Source organism: Ranitomeya imitator, chromosome 5, assembly GCF_032444005.1.
Source record: "Ranitomeya imitator isolate aRanImi1 chromosome 5, aRanImi1.pri, whole genome shotgun sequence".
Taxonomy (NCBI): domain Eukaryota; kingdom Metazoa; phylum Chordata; class Amphibia; order Anura; family Dendrobatidae; genus Ranitomeya; species Ranitomeya imitator.
The window spans coordinates 179,376,122-179,397,679 of record NC_091286.1 but is presented as its reverse complement, the minus strand read 5'-3'; the positions used below and the strand labels follow the sequence as shown (position 1 = coordinate 179,397,679).

Below are 21,558 nucleotides of genomic sequence, written 5' to 3'. Positions count from 1 at the left end.
GCCTACGCAATAACCTTGTTCCCGTATTATATATAGTTTCACACTCTCCTTCTCGCTGATCCCACCTGCCTATCAGAATCCTCTGTGTCTCGCATGGGCATTGATGGTCAAGTCAGACATTCTCAGCTTACAAAGCCTCTGAGCGTGTGCACTCAGCCAGGACACTCTATCCTGTCCCAGTTTGTGGTGTCAAGAACCTGCCACTCAACCTGCTGGGAGTGGACCTGCTGCCGATGCTGAAGGCAACCACAGTGTTCCAGGATTATGGGACCATGACACTTTCTTCATCCCTGACCTAAGAAGAATCATGCTGGTGGCCCTACAAGAACCTCAAACAACCGACGGAGGCCTACCCAAGGAGGTACTGGACGTAGTACCAGAAAGTTTATGGTCTAAGGGACCTCAGGACGTGGGAAAACCTCAAGTTGCCCCGGTACGGGAGTCACTCAAGCTAGGTACCCCGTACCCTCGTAAGGCCCAGGCCAGGCCTAGAGTCAAGCTGCCTCTGACCAACTGAAGATCTACCTGGAAAGAGGAATCATTGTTCCTTGCACATCGCCTTGCAATACCCCTGTCAAGAAAAAGATTGCAAAGGAGAGCCAGCCAAGTTCAAAATGGTACATGACCTGAGAGATGTGAATGATGCCATGGTGTTTGAAACTCCAATTGTGCTGAATCCGCACACATTGCTCTCAAATGTGCCTTCCACAGCAAAAGTGTTCACAGTGACCGACCTGGCTAATGCTTTATCCAGTGTTCACTTCATCCAAAAGACCAGTACCTGTTTGCCTTAATGCACCAGGGGGGAACGCACACATGGACAGTTATGCCACAGCGGGCCCAGAACAGCCCTTCACAGCTCAGCAAAGCAATGTCCACAGTCCTCACCAACTGGGTCACAGAACATGCAGAAGTAACCCTGCTACAATACATGGACGATCTGCTCCTTTGTGCAGCTGACATTAACACGTGTAAGGCCCGTTCCTTGTCTCTCCTACTCTACCTGGCGGAGCAGCACTGCAAGGTCTCAAAGAACAGAGTCCAGTGGTGTCTGAAGCGAGTTACGTTCCAGAGACACTGTATTGCTTACCAGATGAAACACCTGTCAGATGACCGCAAGACCACAGTGGAGAAGACGGTTCCTCCAACAACTCCAAGGGCACTACAGGCCTTCCTTGGTCTAGTTTCATATTGCAGAGCCTGGATCCCTGATGCCTCAGTCCTAATGCAGCCTCTGTGTGATTACGTCAGTGTAACCCCATTCCTCCTGACAGATGCAGCCTTCAGCTCGTTCAAGAAGTTAAAAGGCTCTGTAGTCTCAGCGCCAGCACTAGGCCTACCTGACTACGAGAAGCCATTCCGTCTCTACCTGATGGAAAAAGAAGGCCTTGCTACTGGAGTCCTGACGCAGCTTCAGGAGGGAAAGAAGAGACTTTTAGGCTAATTTTCAGCTCGCCAGTTACAAGGGACGCCCCCTCCTGCATGAGCGCAGCATTTGAAGCACCGGCCCTCCTGGACAAGACTGCTGTGATCATTCTTGGGTATCCCTTGGAAATCTTGGCTCCGCATGACATCTCAGCAATCCTCAACCAAACCCAGCCAAAACATCTCTCCACCGCCAGGCATCTTCGCCTCTAGTGCTCTCTACTCCTGCCCGACAATGTCACCATCTCCAGATGCACAGTCCTTAACCCGTCCACTCTACTCCCACTCCCAAGGGGGGATACAGATATGGACCCTCAGATCAAAATTCTGATCAAAATCTGCATGATACCTTCCACAGGGATCTGGATTTGCTCTGGACGGATGACCATGATTGCTTCAGTATCATGCAACAAGAAACAGCAGGACTACCTAAGGTGGCAGAAGAGCCACTGACCAAACCAGAGTTGATCCTCTACATGGATGGCTCCAGATTTGCAGATGATGAAAGAAGATTCCACACGGGATGTGCAGTGACCAGCAATCAAGAGATCCTGTGGTCCAGAAGTCTGCCGCCTAGTCTGTCAGCCCAGGAAGCAGAACTGATAGCGCTGACGAAGGCCTGCCAGATTGCAGAAGGCAAAACTGCAAACATATACACCGATTCAAGGTACTTGCATGGCATAGCACATGATTTTGGACCCATCTGGGCTGCAGGGGACTTCATCACAGCAAGCGGAACAACCGTGAAGCATCATGGAGCCATCAAGGACCTGCTGGACACACTCCAACTTCCAAAAACGGTGGCAGTACTAAAAGTCAAAGCACATGGAAAGTTGAACACAGTAGAGGCACGGGACAACAACATGGCAGATATGGCAGCCAAAGAAGCAGCCAAGGGAAGACAATATGGAGAAGTGGGAGAAGTTGTAGAGCCGGACAGCTACTACATGACGACTGAAGACAAGAAACCTGACCAGATGACATCCTGGGATCTGCTCAAAAAGCTGCAGGTGCAAGCCCCAAAAGGGCAAGAAGGAATGCTGGATGCGGAAGGGAGTAACACATGAAAAAGGAAGGGTGTACTCAATGGACTATAAACCCTGTTTACCCCAAAGCATGTACCCTATGGTGGTTCAATGGGCACATGGGCCCACAAACAGATCAAAGACACAGATGAATGATCTGATTGGTGCTTACTGGTTCGCTCCAGGGATCTCCACCCTAACAGCCAAATTCACTAGCAGCTGTCTGACCTGCGGCAAATGCAACCCTGGAAGAATGGAGAAAGTTCCCACACATCATCTTGCCGGACCACTGTACCCCTTCCAGAGGATCCAGATAGACCACATCCAGATGCTGCCAAGTGGAGGATTCGAATGTGCCATTGTGGTCGTGGACGTGTTCTCAGGATGGCCAGAAGTTTTTCCCAGTGAGGAACCAGTCAGCAAAGACTACTGCAAATAGACTACCCTCAGAGATGAGCTACGCAGATATGGGGTCCAAGAAGTGATAGAGAGTGACCAGGGACCCGCATTCACAGCAAATCTCATACGGGAGATCTGGTCAGCAGTAGGGTCAGATTTAGGCCTACGCACTCCCTACAATCCCCAGAGTAGCGAGAAAGTAGAAAGACTGAATGGGACACTTAAGAACAGGGTGTTGAAAGTTGCCCAAGAGACACGCAAACCATGGCAGGACACACTCCCAATCACACTACTTAGTGTTAGGCACACCCCTAGAGGCCCAGGAAATCTGTCACCATATGAAATTTTGTTTGAGTCTAGCCCCAGGTTAGGGGTATTCTTTCCCTCAGCAGCTGATTATGAAATATGATACTTTGTCTGCTTATGTAATTGAACTCACCAAGAAATTTGCTAACATCCATTCTCGAGTTTTTTCTTCATTGCCAGATCCAGATTCAGTGTCCGGTACACACTCCTTGAAGCCAGGAGACTGGGTGTTGGTGAAAAAAGTTTGTAAGGAGAACACCACTCGATTCCAGATCTGATGGTCCTGTCCAAAGTGCCGCTGATGACACCAACCTCTGTGAAGCTGGATGGAAGACCCACTTGGATCCACGCATCGCATTGCAAGAAAGTTCCCAACCAGAGGATGACACCCAAGCCAGAATGATGTTGTGGATGCCCTGCCTGACCGAATAGATGACCTATCTGATAAAGAATGCCCTACACATGCTGTTGACTAAGAGACTGAGTGCAACAAACCACCATTAGGGACAGATCTCCTGACCTCCCATTTGCAAAAACTGTGTACGGAGTGGGGCGTAGGCACTAGGCTTGCGTCAGTTCACCGACAGCACAAAAGAGTTGCAGCGCTTTGGGACAGGAGGCTAGGATTAGGGCAAGTGATATCTAAGGGGGGCTTGTGATAGAAATATATATATCATGTAGATCTCACTTGCATGTATACTCCTCTATAATCATATATACTCATATACTCACAGCTAATATATACATTATAATCATTGGTCCTAAAATGGCTGACATAAACTGATATAAGCCAGACAAACTGTATGGGGTTTTCCAAGCAAAAAACAGGAACTTAGGCCAGATTTCCTGAAGTAATTTCTAGAATATCACTGAATCTTGCTGAAATGGCAGATCAACAGTGCCAGATGTATTAAGTGCTGATCAGATGTCTCAACTTTGTCCTAAATACCGAGAGCTACATTTTAGTTGCTTAATCAGAATCATATGTGCATTAATCACAATATTCCATATATATTCAGATAACCAATAACAGAGGAGCTAGACAATATGGTAATTAAGTAACCACCCCTAACCACTGCTTTCTATATGCAATTATAAAACTATGTATGTACAATAAAGTGTCAGTATTGATGGAATGCTTTTCTGTCACAATGGGGTGTACAATCCATTCTTGATGAGCGCTCAAAATACTCAGTCCTATTGGGAACGGCTGCAGCACACACAGGGATAAATTTATCCAAACCAAATTTCCATATCAGTATCACTCCAAATTTTTGAGAAATCCTCAGTAAAGGTATCGGCTGCCGGAACGCCAGATGGTCCAGAGATAGGAAGAGAAATTCCGGATTGGAGTCCCCATTGGATTGGAGATGGTATGCTGAAGAGAAATCCAGTTCTATTTTTACCAGTTTGCAGACTGCTCTCCAGAACTTTGAGGTGAACTGGACGCCCCGGTCGGACACGATGTGAAGAGGAAATCCATGGAGATGGAAGATATGCTAAATGAAGTGATCCGCAAGTTCAGAAGCAGGCAGGAGACCAGGTAGCAGAACGAAGTAAGCCATCTTAGAGAAGAGGTCCACCACAACCCATACCACAGAACAGTCAGAAGAAATAGGAAGATCCGTGATGAAATCTGTTGCGATGTGCTGCCAGGGAGCGGACGGAATCGGAAGAAGCTGTAACCTACCGGTTGGTAGGCATTTATCAATTTTGGTACAGGCACATGAAGGACAGGCTGCAACATACTCCTGAATATCTTTACCCATGGCAGGTCACGAGTAGTAACAGGTAATGAGTTGCGGAGTGTTTTTCTGACCAGCGTGGCCAGCCAACTTGAAAGAATGACCCCACCGCAGGACACGGTTACGTTCCGGGGCGGTCAAGAGAGTTTTCCCTGGGGGAAGACGGGCAAGTTCAATAGAGGTCGCATAAACTCACCTTGAAGGTTCAATAATGTGCTGGGATTCTTCTTCCAGCTCAGGAGGCAAAAAGGCTCTGGAAAGTGCATCTACCTTGACGTTTTTGTCAGCTGGACGGAAATAAAAAACAAAATTAAAACAAGCAAAAAACAAGGCCCACCGGGGCTGACAGTGATCAGCCTCTGTGCGGACTGAAGGTATGCAAGGTTTTTATGATTGGTGAATATGACTACCTGATGAAGTGCTCCTTCTAGAAGATGTCTCCATTCTTGCAAAGCTAATTTGATAGCCAACAATTCCCAATCTCCAACGGAATTGTTTCTCTCTGCAGGGGAAAAAACCTTAGAAAAAAAAACCACAGGAAACCTTCCTACCGGTAGATGGTTTTTGGGTGAGAACCGCTCCTGCACCTATGGAGGAAACATCTACCTCAAGAAAAAATGGCTCATTAGAATTTGGACGATGGAGAATGGGTGCAGAAGCGAAAGCTTTTTTGAGAGAAACAAAGGCCTCTTCTGGCTCGGAAGACGATTCCTTGGAGTTTACCCCTTTCCGGGTTAAAGTTGTGATGAGCGCAACTCGGGTGGAAAAGTGAGGGATGAATTGCCGGTACTAGTTGGCGAACCCCAGGAATCATTGTATGGCTTTTACTCCAGACGGACGAGGCCACTTGAGGACGGCAAACAACTTCTCAGGGTCCATCTTTAATCCTGTAGAAGAAACAATGTGACCGAGGAAAGACAAAGAGGATTGTTCAAAGAGGCATTTCTCAAATTTGGCATAAAGCCTGTTCTCTCTGAGTCTTCATAGTACCAGATGCACTTGCCTCCGATGCAAGGCCAAGTCTGCAGAGAAGATCAGAATGTCGTCCAGGTAGACAACAACACAAGTATAGAGCAGATCCCTGAAAATGTCAGTAACAAATTCCTGAAAGACCGTAGGTGCATTGCTTAGGCCAAACAGCATTACCAGGTATTCGTAGTGGCCATCGTGGCAGTTAAAGGCTGTTTTCCATTTGTCTCCTTCTTGGATTTGGATCAGGTTGTAGGCCCCTCTGAAATCCAATTTAGTAAAGATCATGGCCCCTCGGAGACTATCAAACAGCTCTGAAATAAGAGGTAATTGATATCTGTTTTTTACCGTGATCTGGTTTAAGCCCCGGTAGTCGATATAGGGCCCCAGGGATCCATCTTTTTTCTTCATAAAGAAGAATCCTGCTACTGCCGGTGAAGATGACTTTCGGATAAATCCTCTTGCCAGGTTCTCTTTGAAGTAGTCTGACATGGCTAGAGTCTCTGCTTGAGAAAGAGGATAAACTCCCCCGCGAAGAGGAGATATTCCGGGGAGAAGATCAATCGGACAGTTATACAACCTGTGCGGATGTAGTCTCTCAGCCTCTTTTTTCCCCAAAACATCAAAGAAGGACCAGTAAGAGGATGGTAACCCTGGCAGGGAAACTGGTCGGACTGGAGGAGAAATGGGATGAATCCGGGTTAGTCATCATTCCATGCAGCAATCTTCCCAACACAGAACCTCTCCTGTTCTCCAGTTTAGGACTGGTTCATGCATCTGAATCCATGGAAGACTTAGAAGTAAGGGATGAGACAAACCGGGATATGCATAAAAATGGATTCTTTCAAAATGCGTTAGACCTACCCGGAGTTCCACAGACTCGGTCTGAAACCGCACAGGCTTGTTCAGTGGTTTGCCATCGATGGCGGTCACCGGCAACAGATCAGGAAGACACTGGACTGATATGTGATAATGATCCACAACCGCCTGCTGGATGAAGTTCCCTGTGGCTCCAGAATCCAGCAAACAGAGTTCAGAGAATTCAATTGCTCCAAAAGACACAGTGACCGAGACTTGCAAAGATGGAGAGGAACGTTCTCTATCTAGGGTGGTCTCTCCAATCGAACCTAGGCACTGGAGTTTTCTGACCTCTTTGGACAGGTATGAATCAAGTGTTCTAGACTACCGCAGTAGAGACAACTTCCCTCTTTGCGACCCACCTCCTGGTGGGAGCTGGCCAAACTTACACGATCAACCTCCGTGGGCACAGGAGAGGAAGACGAAGTAGCCGACTTAGGTGAGATACAGCCAAGACGGTAGGGCCTTTTGCCTCGTTTGATCTCCTTGGCATGTTCCTGAAAATGCAGATCTATTCGGGTTGCAAGGGAAATCAGGTCATCCAGGGTGGTAGGCCTGTCCCGCCAGCTCAACCTTGATTCTTCCCAACAAATCCTCCCAGAAGGTAGCCAGCAAGGACTAGGTGTTCCAGGATATTTTGGACGAGAGAGTGCGGAACCGAACAGCATACTGAGCCACAGTGAGCATTCCTTGATATAGGCGGAGCAGAGCTGAAGCTGTCGACGTGACACGACGAGGTTCATCAAAGGTCCTGTGAAATGCTTCTAGGACATACTGGAGATCATTAACCCTCTCTCCCATAGAGGGTTCAGCCAGGCGAGGGCCTCTCCGGCAAGGTGTGACATTATGAAGCCCACCTTGGCTATGTCAGAAGCAAACATATGCTCCAGGATTTCAAAGAGTTGCGTGCACTGGTTGATGAAACCCAAAACACTGAGTGGGGTAGCCATGGAAGCAGGTAGGGGCTGCCAGAAAAGGACCTTTACTTGCTGTGCTGGTGAGTACCTGAGTGCTGGTAGACGAGTCAGTTGCAGCCGGGGACAGGAGGGAATCCATGCGGGTAGACAAGCTGAGAAGATAAGTCGTGGTCTTATCCTGTTGATCCTTTAGACGGGTCACCTCTTGGCAAAGCTCCACAGTCAGAGGTCTCTGGGATCCAGCGGGTTCCATGGCCGGAACAATCTGTAACATAATCCATTCCTGCCATATTTTGTAAAACGTATCCTCACGCTGTGTCATAACGGTGGAAAGCCTCTGCATTCTACATAGGACATCCAAAGGGTTCAAGGTGATCACTACAAATCTACATAAGTTCATTGAGGGAAGTTTTCAACATTTTCTCAAAATTTCTGATTTTTCATAAATAAACGTAAGTAATTTCAAATAAATTTTACCACTATCATGAAATGCAATATGTCACAAAAAAACAACAATCTCAGAGTCAGACATTGAAGCGTTCGAGATTGATGACTTCATAAAGTGACAGTGTGCACAACTGAAAAAATTGGCTTGGCTAGGAAGGTGAAAACAGGCTTCAGAGTGAAGAGGCTAATGTAAGTCTCCAGGTGTCAGCAGACTTCACACTTGTTTCTAGTGCCCCCCCCCCCCCCGTACATTCTCCCACACACAGTAGGATGTCCCCACAGCTCCCCTCACCCACACAGTATGATGTCCACAGTGGCTCCACACAAATATAGTATGAAGCCTCAAAGTACATTCCCCCAGACAATATGATCCCCAAAACCACCAGGCACAGAATGATGTCAACCTCAATCCCCCCATCGCACTCACATACAGTATGATGCCTACACAGTCCCCCTTAGACATATGATGCTGACAAAAGGTTTTTTATGTGGAGGTTGAGCTGGATCTTGCTATATACCTAGTAAATGTTTCTCCTAGAGGAATGAGGAAGAATATGGCCAGATTGTTGCTACATGTATTGAAAGCAGCTAGGTGTTTGATTGTCCTTCATTGGGGACAGACTGCTCCCCCCTCTTATCAGAAGTTATTGGATAGAATAGCTGATATTCGCAGGATGGAACACATGAAAGACTTATTGAATACGAGAATGGACAGATTTGAGGCTGTGTGGGCTACCTGAGACTATTTTAGGGCCTAAAGCAACAGTTAGGATCATGTTGGTTTTTGAACAGGTTTCTTCTTCAGTTCCCCTCTCTATGTGTGTGTGTGTGTCTTGTCTTATTTAGTGTTGTGGTTTTATAAGAACTGTACTATGGTTATGTGGATGTAGTCATCTTAACTTGGCATCAATTATAACTTCTGTTGGACTTTGTCTTTTGCTGTTTCATTAACCCCTTCCCAACCTGTGACGCCACGTAGGCGTCATGAAAGTCGGTGCCAATCCGACCTGTGACGCCTACGTGGCGTCATGGCAAGATCGCGTTCCTGCAGATCGGGTGAAAGGGTTAACTGAAATTTCACCTGACCTGCAGGGACAGGGGGAGTGGTACTTGAGCCCGGGGGTGGCTTGACCCCCCATTGCTACGATCACTCTGATTGGCTGTTGAAAGTGACGTTTCACTTTCAATCAGAGCAATTATAATATTTCACCAACGAAATCATTGGTGAAATATTACAATCCAGCCATGGCCGATGCTGCAATATCATCGGCCATGGCTGGAGACCACGATTTGCCCCCGCCACTGATCTCCTCCCCTCCATCCTCAGTCCTGTCCTCTGCTCCCCTCCATCCTCCTGTCTGCTCCCCCCATGCTCCGATCCCACCCCCGTGCTCCGATCCCGCCCCACCATACTTACCGGCCTCCGGTGTCTCTCCCGGTGTCCGTCCATCTTCTGCACATGGGCGCCGCCATCTTACGGCTGGCAGATTCATTCATTCATTTTCATCACTGTGATAGATCATATCACAGTGATCAAAATAAAAAAAATAGTAAATAACCCCTCCCCTTACCATCCCCATAGGTAGGGAACATAATAAAATAAAAAAAATATATTTATTTTTCCACTAGGGTTAGGGTTAGAGCTAGGGTTAGGGGTAGGGTTAGAGCTAGGGTTAAAACTAGGGTTAGGGTTAGAACTAGGGTTAGGGTTATTGTTAGAACTAGGGTTAGGGTTAGGGTTGCAAACAGGGTTAGGGTTGCAATTAGGGTTAGGGTTACGGTTAGAATTAGGTTTAGAATTAGGCTATGTGCACATAGTGCGGATTTGGCTGCGGATCCGCAGTGGATTGGCCACTGCAGATTCGTAGCAGTTTTCCATCACGTTTACAGTACCATATAAACCTATGGAAAACCAAATCCGCTGTGCCTATGGTGCAGAAAATACCGCTCGGTATTTTCCGCAGCATGTCAATTCTTTGTGCGGATTCCACAGCTTTTTACACCTGTTCATGTATAGGAATCCGCTGGTGAAATCCGCACAAAAAACACTGGAAATCCGCAGTAAATCCGCAGGTAAAACGCACTGCGGATTTTTCAAAAATGGTGCGGAAAAATCCGTACACAAATACTCATCGTGGTCACATTGCCTTAGGGCTGGAATTAGAGTTAGGGTTGGAATTAGGGTTAAGATTAGGGTTAGGGGTGTGTTGGGGTTAGGGTTAGGCTTGTAGTTAGAGTTTTGGTTGGGGATAGGGTTAGGGGTGTCTTGGGGTTAGGGTTGTGGTAACGGTTGGGATTAGGGTTAGGGATGTGTTGGGGTTAGTGTTGGAGTTAGAATTGAGGGGTTTCCACTGTTTAGGCACATCAAGGGGTCTCCAAATGCGACATGGCGCCACTACTGACTCCAGCCAATCTTGCGTTCAAAAAGTCAACTGGTGCTCCCTCCCTTCCGAACCCTGATGTGTGCCCAAACAGTGATTTACCCCCACATATGGGGTACCAGCATACGCAGAACAAACTGAACAACAATTTTTGGGGTCCAATTTCTCCTGTCACCCTTGTGAAAATAAAAAATTGCGGGCTAAAAAATCATTTTTGAGGAAAGAAAAATTATTTTTTACTTTCACGGCTCTGCGTTATATGCTTCTGTGAAGCACTTGGGGGGTCAAAGTGTTCACCACATATCTAGAAAAGTTCCTTGGGGGGGTTTAGTTTCAAAAATGGGGTCACTTGTGGGGGGTTTCTACTGTTTAGGTACATCAGGGGCTCTGCAAATGTAACATGACGCCCGCAGACCATTCCATTAAAGTCTGCTTTTCTAAACATCACTACTTCCCTTCTGAGCCTTGACATGTGCCCAAATTGTAGTTTACCCCCGTATATGGGGTATCAGGGTACTCAGGACAAGCTGGACAACAACTTTTGGGGTCAAATTTCTCCTGTTACCCTTGTGAAAATAAAAAATTGTGGGCTACAAAATCATTTTTGAGGAAAGAAAAATGATTTTTTTATTTTCAAGGCTCTGCGTTATAAACTTCTGTGAAGCACTTGGGGGTTGAAACTGTTCACCACACATCTAGATAAGTTCCTTGGGGGTATAAGGACACTCAACAAGGCACAATAAACACTTATTTATATTAAAAAAAATTAAAGTATATATATATATACCTAAATACATACATATATATGTGATCCCTTAGAAGTGTGTCCTTAAAAGTGTGGATTACAGTAGAATTAAAACCTGAATTGAACCTGAAGGGAACAACTGAAGGTAACTGGCCACAGTCATTGTAAACAATGTTTCTGTTTGTTATCACTTTCACCCCTATAATCCTTCACTTTCTGCTAACTCCCCTGATCCCTACACCAAGTAAGGAACTATTCATCTCCTCGTCAATCCTCCCCATCCATCTCACCTCCTCCTCCAAACTGTTCCTTAACATACAATCCTCTGTCTCCAAGCACAGACAGCCCCCTCATGCCCTCTCCTGCTCCCACCTGCTAACACTTTCTCTGCTCCTTCTTACTGCTGGTGATATCTCTCCAAATCCTGGTCCTCCTCACCATATTCCCACAATCATTTCTACCTCCCATCCACGCACAAACTTCCGTAACCTCTCTAACCTTATACCCATTTGCCCAGCCCCCGCCTCCCTAGTCCCACTAACAGGAGCTCTGTGGAACGCCCGCTCTGTCTGCAACAAGCTTTCCTACATCCATGATCTCTTTGTTACTACCAAACTTTCCTTCCTCGCCATCAACGAAACCTGGCTCACCCCTTCTGACTCAGTCTGCCCTGCTGCACTCTCTTACGGTGGCTTCCACCTTTCCCACACACCCCGCCCCAGCAGCAAACATGGCGGAGGAGTTGGTTTTCTCCTGTCAGATAACTGCTCCTTCACCCCAATCCCACTGCCACCCTCTGTTACCCTCCCTTCCTTTGAGGTGCACTCTGTGCGCATCTACTCACCCTCCAACCTCCAACTGGCTGTCATCTACCGCCCCCCCAGGGCCAGCCACCATCTTCTTTGACCACTTCACCACCTGGCTACTTCATTTCCTTTCTGCGGACATCCCCACTATCATCATGGGCGACTTCAACATCCCCATTGACCCATCCCTTGTAGATTGTGAGCCTTCGCGGGCAGGGTCCTCATTCCTCCTGTACCAGTTATGACTTGTATTGTTTAATATTATTGTACTTGTTTTCATTATGTATACCCCTCCTCACATGTAAAGCGCCATGGAACAAATGGCGCTATAACAATAAATAATAATAATAATATATATATATATCCGTATATATTCACATATATCTCTTCTATTGTGCCAAAGAGAGAAAAGAAAAAAGTGGAACCCACTCAAAATATATTAATACCACCAGAATGTGAGCAATGGATAAACAAGGGACCCAATCAAGCAAATAGGTGATGTTTAAAATTTAAAGTTTATTTTAATACAGATATGGTAAGCAATTATTCACAAGAATATAAAATATATAATATTAAATATATATATATATATCACATAATTAATACACAAACTACGCACGTATGCTGGACCGAGAAAACATGCCAACTACTTCAATATAGGCCAAATTTTAATACAAGGGAACCCCTGGAAAAATAATAAATATAATATAGTTCGTAAAAATTCATATGCTGTGTAAAAAACGAAGGATGGAGGAGGGTAAGGTAAAACGACTGTGTATACAAAAAGGGGGGGTTAATTTCACATACAGTAAGGTGAGGACTAAAAAATATATATAAGTAAAAAAGTATATAAAAAATTCATATGCCTCACAAAGTGCACAGTGACAGATACTCATAAATATAAAGTGAAGGTCCGCTGACCCTACACAGAGGGTGAGGGCCGTTACACCTCAGAACCAAATAAAGTGAACCAGTGCATATAAAGAAAAAAGGATCGTTCACACAGTAATAAAAAATATATATATATATATACCTTCTAGGGGTTAATAGGTCCAGTGGTACGTGCGCCCCCTGACGAAGGACTCGTTCCGAAAACAACTTTTGGAGTCCAATTTCTCCTGTTACCATTGTGAAAATTAAAAAATTGCGGGCTAAAAAATAATTTTTCAGGAAAGAAAAATGATTTTATATTTTGACGGCTTTGCGTTATAAACTTCTGTGAAGCACTTGGGGGTTCAAAGTGCTCAGCACACATCTAGATAAGTTCCTTGGGGGGGGGGGTCTAGTTTCCAAAATGGGGTCACTTGTGGGGGAGCTCCAATGTTTAGGCACACAGGGGCTCTCCAAACACGACATGTTGTCCGCTAATGATTGGAGCAAATTTTTCATTCAAAAAGTCAAATGGCGCTCCTTCCCTTCCAAGCCTTGCGGTGTGCCCAAACAGTGGTTTCCCATCACATATGGGGTATCATTTCTTTGCCGTAAAGTGGCTACCAGGTACACATAAAATTGGCCATTTTTATGCGCTAAACGCTCTCATTTTTCATATTTCTAGTGCAGTAATGCAGTTCAAATTTCGTATTTCAAGTTTGTATGTTCTAGCGCTGCAGTGTGCTGCCTTATTTATTTAACTATATGCGAGTTGGCGACTCTAGGTTCAGCACCTGTTCACACTGAGTCTATGTTTGGATGTGCAGGTCAGGTTTTTGAAATGTATTCTCTAGCCTTCTGATCGTGCACTCCGCGTTCTAGCCACAGGTGTTTTAATTAGAGCAGGTCCAATACCCCTCCATGGAGAGAGAGAATTTTAGTCTAGGAAGAGGTTTCACATGTACCCATTCAGACGGAGACGTTTATTCTCAGCGAGGTAAGGCAAGCGTAGGACCTGGTATAAGAGAGATGCCGTAAAGTGGCTACCAGGTACACATAAAATTGGCCATTTTTATGCGCTAAACGCTCTCATTTTTCATATTTCTAGTGCAGTAATGCAGTTCAAATTTTGTATTTCAAGTTTGTATGTTCTAGCGCTGCAGTGTGCTGCCTTATTTATTTAAATATATACGAGTTGGCGACTCTAGGTTAAGCACCTGTTCACACTTAGTCTATGTTTGGATGTGCAGGTCAGGTTTTTGAAATGTATTCTCTAGCCTTCTGATCGTGCACTCCGCCTTCTAGCCACAGGTGTTTTAATTACAGCAGGTCCAATACCCCTCCATGGAGAGAGAGAATTTTAGTCTAGGAAGAGGTTTCACATGTACCCATTCAGACGGAGACGTTTATTCTCAGCGAGGTAAGGCAAGCGTAGGACCTGGTATAAGAGAGATGCCGTAAAGTGGCTACCAGGTACACATAAAATTGGCCATTTTTATGCGCTAAACGCTCTCATTTTTCATATTTCTAGTGCAGTAATGCAGTTCAAATTTCGTATTTCAAGTTTGTATGTTCTAGCGCTGCAGTGTGCTGCCTTATTTATTTAACTATATTCGAGTTGGCGACTCTAGGTTCAGCACCTGTTCACACTTAGTCTATGTTTGGATGTGCAGGTCAGGTTTTTGAAATGTATTCTCTAGCCTTCTGATCGTGCACTCCGCCTTCTAGCCACAGGTGTTTTAATTACAGCAGGTCCAATACCCCTCCATGGAGAGAGAGAATTTTAGTCTAGGAAGAGGTTTCACATGTACCCATTCAGATGGAGACGTTTATTCTCAGCGAGGTAAGGCAAGCGTAGGACCTGGTATAAGAGAGATGCCGTAAAGTGGCTACCAGGTACACATAAAATTGGCCATTTTTATGCGCTAAACGCTCTCATTTTTCATATTTCTAGTGCAGTAATGCAGTTCAAATTTCGTATTTCAAGTTTGTATGTTCTAGCGCTGCAGTGTGCTGCCTTATTTAACTATATATGAGTTGGCGACTCTAGGTTCAGCACCTGTTCACACTTAGTCTATGTTTGGATGTGCAGGTCAGGTTTTTGAAATGTATTCTCTAGCCTTCTGATCGTGCACTCCGCCTTCTAGCCACAGGTGTTTTAATTACAGCAGGTCCAATACCCCTCCATGGAGAGAGAGAATTTTAGTCTAGGAAGAGGTTTCACATGTACCCATTCAGATGGAGACGTTTATTCTCAGCGAGGTAAGGCAAGCGTAGGATCTGGTATAAGAGAGAAGCCGTAAAGTGGCTACCAGGTACACATAAAATTGGCCATTTTTATGCGCTAAACGCTCTCATTTTTCATATTTCTAGTGCAGTAATGCAGTTCAAATTTCGTATTTCAAGTTTGTATGTTCTAGCGCTGCAGTGTGCTGCCTTATTTATTTAATTAAACATATGGGGTATTGGCGTACTCAGGACAAATTGGAACACAACTTTCGGGGTCCAGTTTCTCCGTTTACCCTTGGTAAAATTGTTGCTAAAAGTTAAATGTTCATTTTTTCCTTCCATGTTGCTACCGCTGCTGTGAAACACCTGAAAGGTTAATAAACTTCTTGAACGTGGTTTTGGGCACCTTGAGGGGTGCAGTTTTTAGAATGTTGTCACTTTTTGGTATTTTCAGCCATATACACCCCCTCAAACTGACTTCAAATGGTTTTGTAAATTTTGCTGTAAAAATGAGAAATTGCTGGTCAAATTTAAACCCTTATAACTTCCTAGGAAAAGAAAATTTTGTTTCCAAAATTGTGAAGATGTAAAGTAGACATGTGGGTAATGTTATTTATTAACTATTTTTGTGTCACATAACTCTCTGGTTTAACAGAATAAAATTTAAAAATTTGAAAATTGTGAAATTTTCAAAATTTTCGCCAAATTTTCATTTTTTTTTCACAAATAAAAGCAAAAGTTATCGACCTAAATTTACCACTAACATGAAGCCCAATATGTCACGAAAAAACAATCTCAGAATTACTATGATCTGTTGAAGAGTTCCTGAGTTATTACCTCATAAAGGGACACTGGTCAGAATTGCAAAAAATGGCCAGGTCATTAAGGTAAAAAAAGGCTGGGTCATGAAGGGATTAAACAGTATGTTTAGGTGCCACTAGGGGGAAACGTCTCCTAACAGTGCATGGTCATTGTACTCCATTCTTTCTGACTCTCATATGCAAGTCAAATTGTGACTGTCTTGTCTTATTTCTGTTATTAAATATGAAATTTAATAAAAACTACAGTTATTAAAAAAAAAAAAAAGCATATGATGTCGGCAGTCCCTAAAACACTGTATGATACTCGCAGAGTACTACAACAGTATGATGCCCCCAAACAAATATCACATTTGCCTGTCAGCAACCTGCTTCCTCTCCTGTGTTACTGGTCTCTGCTGCCAGTTTAGGTAGTGCCTGAAAATCTGACAAGACCTTCAGGTCATTAGACATGCTCAGGTTACATGAACTGAAGGTCCATGCATGGCCTTTAGGCTCTACTTTGACGGAATGTTGAAACAAGGACCTGTTGGCTACTTGCTCCACCTTTATCTTCAACTGTATCTATGTACTGAAGACCCATGTGCAGTTGAAGTCAGGAAATTCCCCTGACGTTCCAGGCCAGCAGGACAGCTCCAAAAAAACAGGTATGTCCCACTGGGTCCAGGTTGGCTGCGAGTTATGCAGGATGTCAGTGCTACCTCTCTCATGAAAAAATACAAAAACCAAGCAGACAGGAAGAACATTCATGTTCACTGAACACTGATACCTGCACTAGTTTTAAACATTGTTGAGGTCCTAGCATGGGATTACTATATTTGAAAGAACAAAAATTATCAGGTAATCGTTGCATAGTTTTGCTCCTTATGAAGTTCTGTTCATTAAAATGAGTAAGATTTATGTGTTTACTTTCCCCTCTTTTTTTTCTATATTATGTTGTGCATAAATATGTGATTCTTCAGAATTTGTTTTAGTTTTTGCCTGATGAAGAGACGTATGTAGTCTCGAAAGCTTGCAATTTGTTAACATCTGTTCAGTTAGCCATTAAAAGGTATCAACCACTGAGGACTCTCAATTCTAAACATTTTTCTATCTACTGGCTAACATGGAACCAAGATATATTTCTTTCCTGTGTTTACTTATGTTATTCATTCACATAGAACCAATATAATCTGAAGTGCTGAATTAACATTAATCACTTTGGTCCCTATCCTCATTTTGTGTCAGGATCTAAATTTTAAATTAACTTACCAGTATGTTTGTGGAATGAAGAAGGAAATAGGAGTACCTAAAGTACATTCAAACAAAATACAAAACTGTATATGTGTGACAATAATTATTAGGTTTAGAAAAAAAAATGCTAAGAAATATATTTAAGGTAAGAATAAAAATCATAATTCAATTAAAATATATAGTATATCTAATTACAGGATTTATTAAGAGATATGGCATTACCTGAATCCACAATGCTTGAGTGCAGATGCTCATGTAGGGCCAAGTTTCCAATTACTCGCATTATACTTCTTTGTATTTTCTGAGAATCCTTGCGGAGCAAGTATATTCGCTGCAGCAGCTGCAAACCTCCATTCAACACTATGCTTTCAGCATGCGTGGATATCTATGTTGTATATCACACAAAGATTAATGAAAAAAAGTCAGAAAAGATTTTTATTTCACCAAACCAAAATACCAAATAATTGCTCTTGAACAGAAGCAACATGATTATAAAACATATATTAAAAAGGTTTTCACTCTGCTAAATTAAGGAGTATGTACCAGTTTGCAACCAGTTTCATTGCTCTAATGCAGATAAAATAGAAAAAAAAAAAAACTTCAAGTCAACTTAGTTTTGTCTAAGGCTGGTTTCACATTTGCGGTTGTGTCCGCAGCGTTTCTACCGAATATATCTGCATGCGTTGTGTATTCCTATATATAACATTAGGGACGCATGCGTTTTTGATTGTTCGTGTTTTGCCGCGTTTGACGCCGCATGCGTCGTTTCGTCGTTTGCGGCTTGGCGCGGAAATGCAACATGTAGTAATTTTTAGAGGCGTCAATTTACCGCCTGGAAACATATGCGGTCTATTGCGCAAGGATTGCGAAAAAAAAACGCATTGCTGTCCATATGAACACATGCGTTCACAAGCACATGCATTCGTGAACACATGGGTTTCACAAGAGAAAAACACGTCTAGACACTGATAAGCCACCCCCCACATAGTAGGTGATAAAGGGAGGTAGTGGACATTTGCAGGTCACTACTCAGCAGACACTGAAGCAGACGAGACACAGGCTACATCTTGGAGGAAAACAAGACAGTGAAGAATGTGAGTATATTATTATTATTATTATTATTTATTATTATAGCGCCATTTATTCCATGGCGCTTTACATGTGAGGAGGGGTATACATAATAAAACAAGTACAATAATCTTGAAAAATACAAGTCACAACTGGTACAGGAGGAGAGAGGACCCTGCCCGCGAGGGCTCACAATCTACAAATATACAAATCTACAGTATATCCTAGCCAATGGCTTTATTTTCTATTTTCTGTTTCTACATGTCCTAATTTCTTGCATTTCTTTCTTTCTACAAGTATCAGAATGTCTTCTTCTTCTTCTGATGAGCAACGCCCTGGCATGGCCTTCCGTACCGCCACCACCACGATGCAGCAGGACCCTGGCATGGCCTTCCTTTCTACGAGCGCTATGGACTCTGGCATGGCTGCACACTCTACGAGCACTATGGACTCTGGCATGGCTGGACGCTCTACGAGCACTATGGACTCTGGCATGGCTGCACGCTCTATGAGCACTATGGACTCTGGCATGGCTGTACACTCTACGAGAACTATGGACTCTGGCATGGCTGCACGCTTTACAAGTGCTATGGACTCTGGCATGGCTGCACACTCTACGAGCACTATGGACTCTGGCATGGCTGCAGGCTCTACAAGCGCTATGGACTCTGGCATGGCTGCACACTCTACGAGCACTATGGACTCTGGCATGGCTGCACACTCTACGAGCACTATGGACTCTGGCATGGCTGGACGCTCTACGAGCACTATGGACTCTGGCATGGCTGCACGCTCTATGAGCACTATGGACTCTGGCATGGCTGTACACTCTACGAGAACCATGGACTCTGGCATGGCTGCACGCTTTACAAGCGCTATGGACTCTGGCATGGCTGCACACTCTACGAGCACTATGGACCCTGGCATGGCTGCAGGCTCTACAAGCGCTATGGACTCTGGCATGGCTGCACACTCTACGAGCACTATGGACTCTGGCATGGCTGCACGCTCTACGAGCACTATGGACTCTGGCATGGCTGCACACTCTACGAGCACTATGGACTCTGGCATGGCTGCACGCTCTACGAGCGCTATGAAATCTGGCATGGCTGCACACTCTACGAGCACTATGGACTCTGGCATGGCTGCACGCTCTACAAGCGCTATGGACTCTGGCATGGCTGCACACTCTACGAGCACTATGGACACAGTGCAGCCGGACCCTGACAGGTCACCCACCACCACGCCACACCATATGAGCCCACCAAGGCTTCCCAGAACAGGGCAAACCCCCAAAAAACACACACAAAAAAACAGAGGACTCTTAGTATTCCTCCCCCTTCACCTCCCAATGTGTCTGTAATGGTTTGTTTCACCCTTCCAGTGCGTCTCAAGCCTCTCATGTGTCAAGCCCCATCCCCGAACTTCCAGACCCTACTAGTTTCATTGCCCCTTCTCCTGTCACCTCTGCGTCGTCCACGGTTAGCCAGGCCTCAGTGCTTCACACCCCCGTTTACATCACTCTACCCCAAGCCGGCGCAGTTAAATAAATTGGCTTATTGTGTCTGTCGCCGCCGGCAACACACACCGTGCGCCAAATAAGAAACTTCGCCACACACTTAATTTTTGGGCCACATCATATCTCCAGTAGTTATAAAAAAAGACTGCAGCTTTGTGTGTCTTGTGTGTCACGTAGTTCGATAATGTGGTGTCTCCAAAAACGCCTACTTTGTCTCCTTCTCCATCTTTCGCAATTTCTGTCTTGCTCCCAAGCAAAAGCATAGGCAAGAAACAGCTTGATGCTTAAATCCAGGTTGAAATAAAAGCTCTCCATGTGAAGATCCATTATGACACAGGATACAGGAGCAAAATCTGAAGGTTACAGCTGTTCAGGTGTCTATATAAAGAAATCCCATAATACACGCCCTCAGTAGTCCCATTGACGGTGTCTGGTTATCTAGATTTTTCTCTTGTAAAATTTCTCATCATGCGCACCAAAAACGCAAACGCAGGAAAAACGCATATAAACGCGTACAAATGCGGCGTTTTTTAAACTGCATGCGTTCCCTCATGCATCTAAAAAATGCAGCGTTTGTACGCGTTTATATGCGTTTTTTCCACACTTGCGGATGCAGATTAAACGCTGCGGACTTAAACGAAAATGTGAAACTAGCCTTAGTTTCTCACTAATGTTAAGATATTTGCTTGCCACTGAAAGGAAGCAATGGATTTTATGGAAACAATAGTGTGATAAGATGCATGAACTAAGGACTTCAAAATAGTGCATGATGCATCTTTTTATTTGGCTCAACGTTCTAGGTGCTAGGTATGTTATACAGTATAGTTCTGATTCCAATCATTCAGTCAGTTGTATATTGCTGTGAATTTAGTGAAAGGCAAATATAGTAGGCGTACATTACCCTAGAGTGTTTCAATAAAGCCTGTAGGCTATATACTTCCAGTTTCTCGGATGGAACAGAACTGAGACTTTCAGCATATGGTAGTCCATTCCCACCAAAGCACCACAATCCTCTCTGAAAAAGAAATATACAGTAGTTGACTGCATTCCTGCATATTCAAAGCTGACAGAAACATTGGAGTCATGCAGTCTGTGAAAGTCTGTGACCTTCTTTTAATAACTTTATACCATTAAATGCTGTTTTGAAAGCCATGAAGAGGCTAAAAGTAGGCTTAGGTTTGTAAGCTGCTCATTAGTTTATATATACAGTTTAAAAAAAAATTAACCCAAAAATGACATGGCTATGTGCACACGTTGCAGCTTTCCTGCAGATCTGCAGCTTTTTTTTCCGCGCAGAAACGCTGCAGTTCCACAAGTGATTTGCAGTACAAGGTAAATCAATGGCAAAAAAAACGCTGTGCTTAGGCTATGTGTACACGTTGCAGATTTGACTGTGGAATTCTCTGTGCAGATTCTGAATTTCTTGGCAGAAAACGCATATTCATCACTGTAATCAACGGTACCACGTGACCGCTCACACAGGACAAGCTGCCGGTGCTGAGAGGAGACATCGTGGGAGCTGGGTGAGTATTTCTCTGCAAGGGGGCGGGCGCACAGGGGAAAGGGGGGGGGGTGCGAGGCGGGAGGTGACACCCAAACTTTATTTTTAGCAAAAAACAACAACTTGATTTTTCATCTCTTCTCTCCTGCAGGGGAGAAGAGATGAATGTCGCCTTCAGCACCACACGCAGGGGACAGCGCTTACTGTAGCGCTGTTTCTCCTGCACGGTCCTTGTGGTCCTCAGGAGGCACAGGGGCGGCACACGGCTGCCGCACGTGTGCCACACTGATGTGCCAC

The 21,558-nt window shown here is 44.6% G+C and overlaps 1 protein-coding gene across 8 annotated transcripts in view; it reads right to left on the bottom strand.

Annotated features, from left to right (window-relative positions):
- The window catches only part of SERAC1 (serine active site containing 1), a 2,030,253-nt gene that overhangs the window by 1,178,955 nt on the left and 829,740 nt on the right, over positions 1–21,558 (bottom strand). For all 8 annotated transcript variants that reach the window (XM_069769365.1, XM_069769370.1, XM_069769372.1 and 5 more), the window contains 2 exons: positions 20,662–20,775; positions 17,396–17,558 (listed from right to left, as the gene is read on the bottom strand). In XM_069769365.1, the coding sequence (XP_069625466.1) occupies positions 17,396–17,558; positions 20,662–20,775 (277 nt within the window). The remainder of the gene's footprint in view (positions 1–17,395; positions 17,559–20,661; positions 20,776–21,558) is intronic.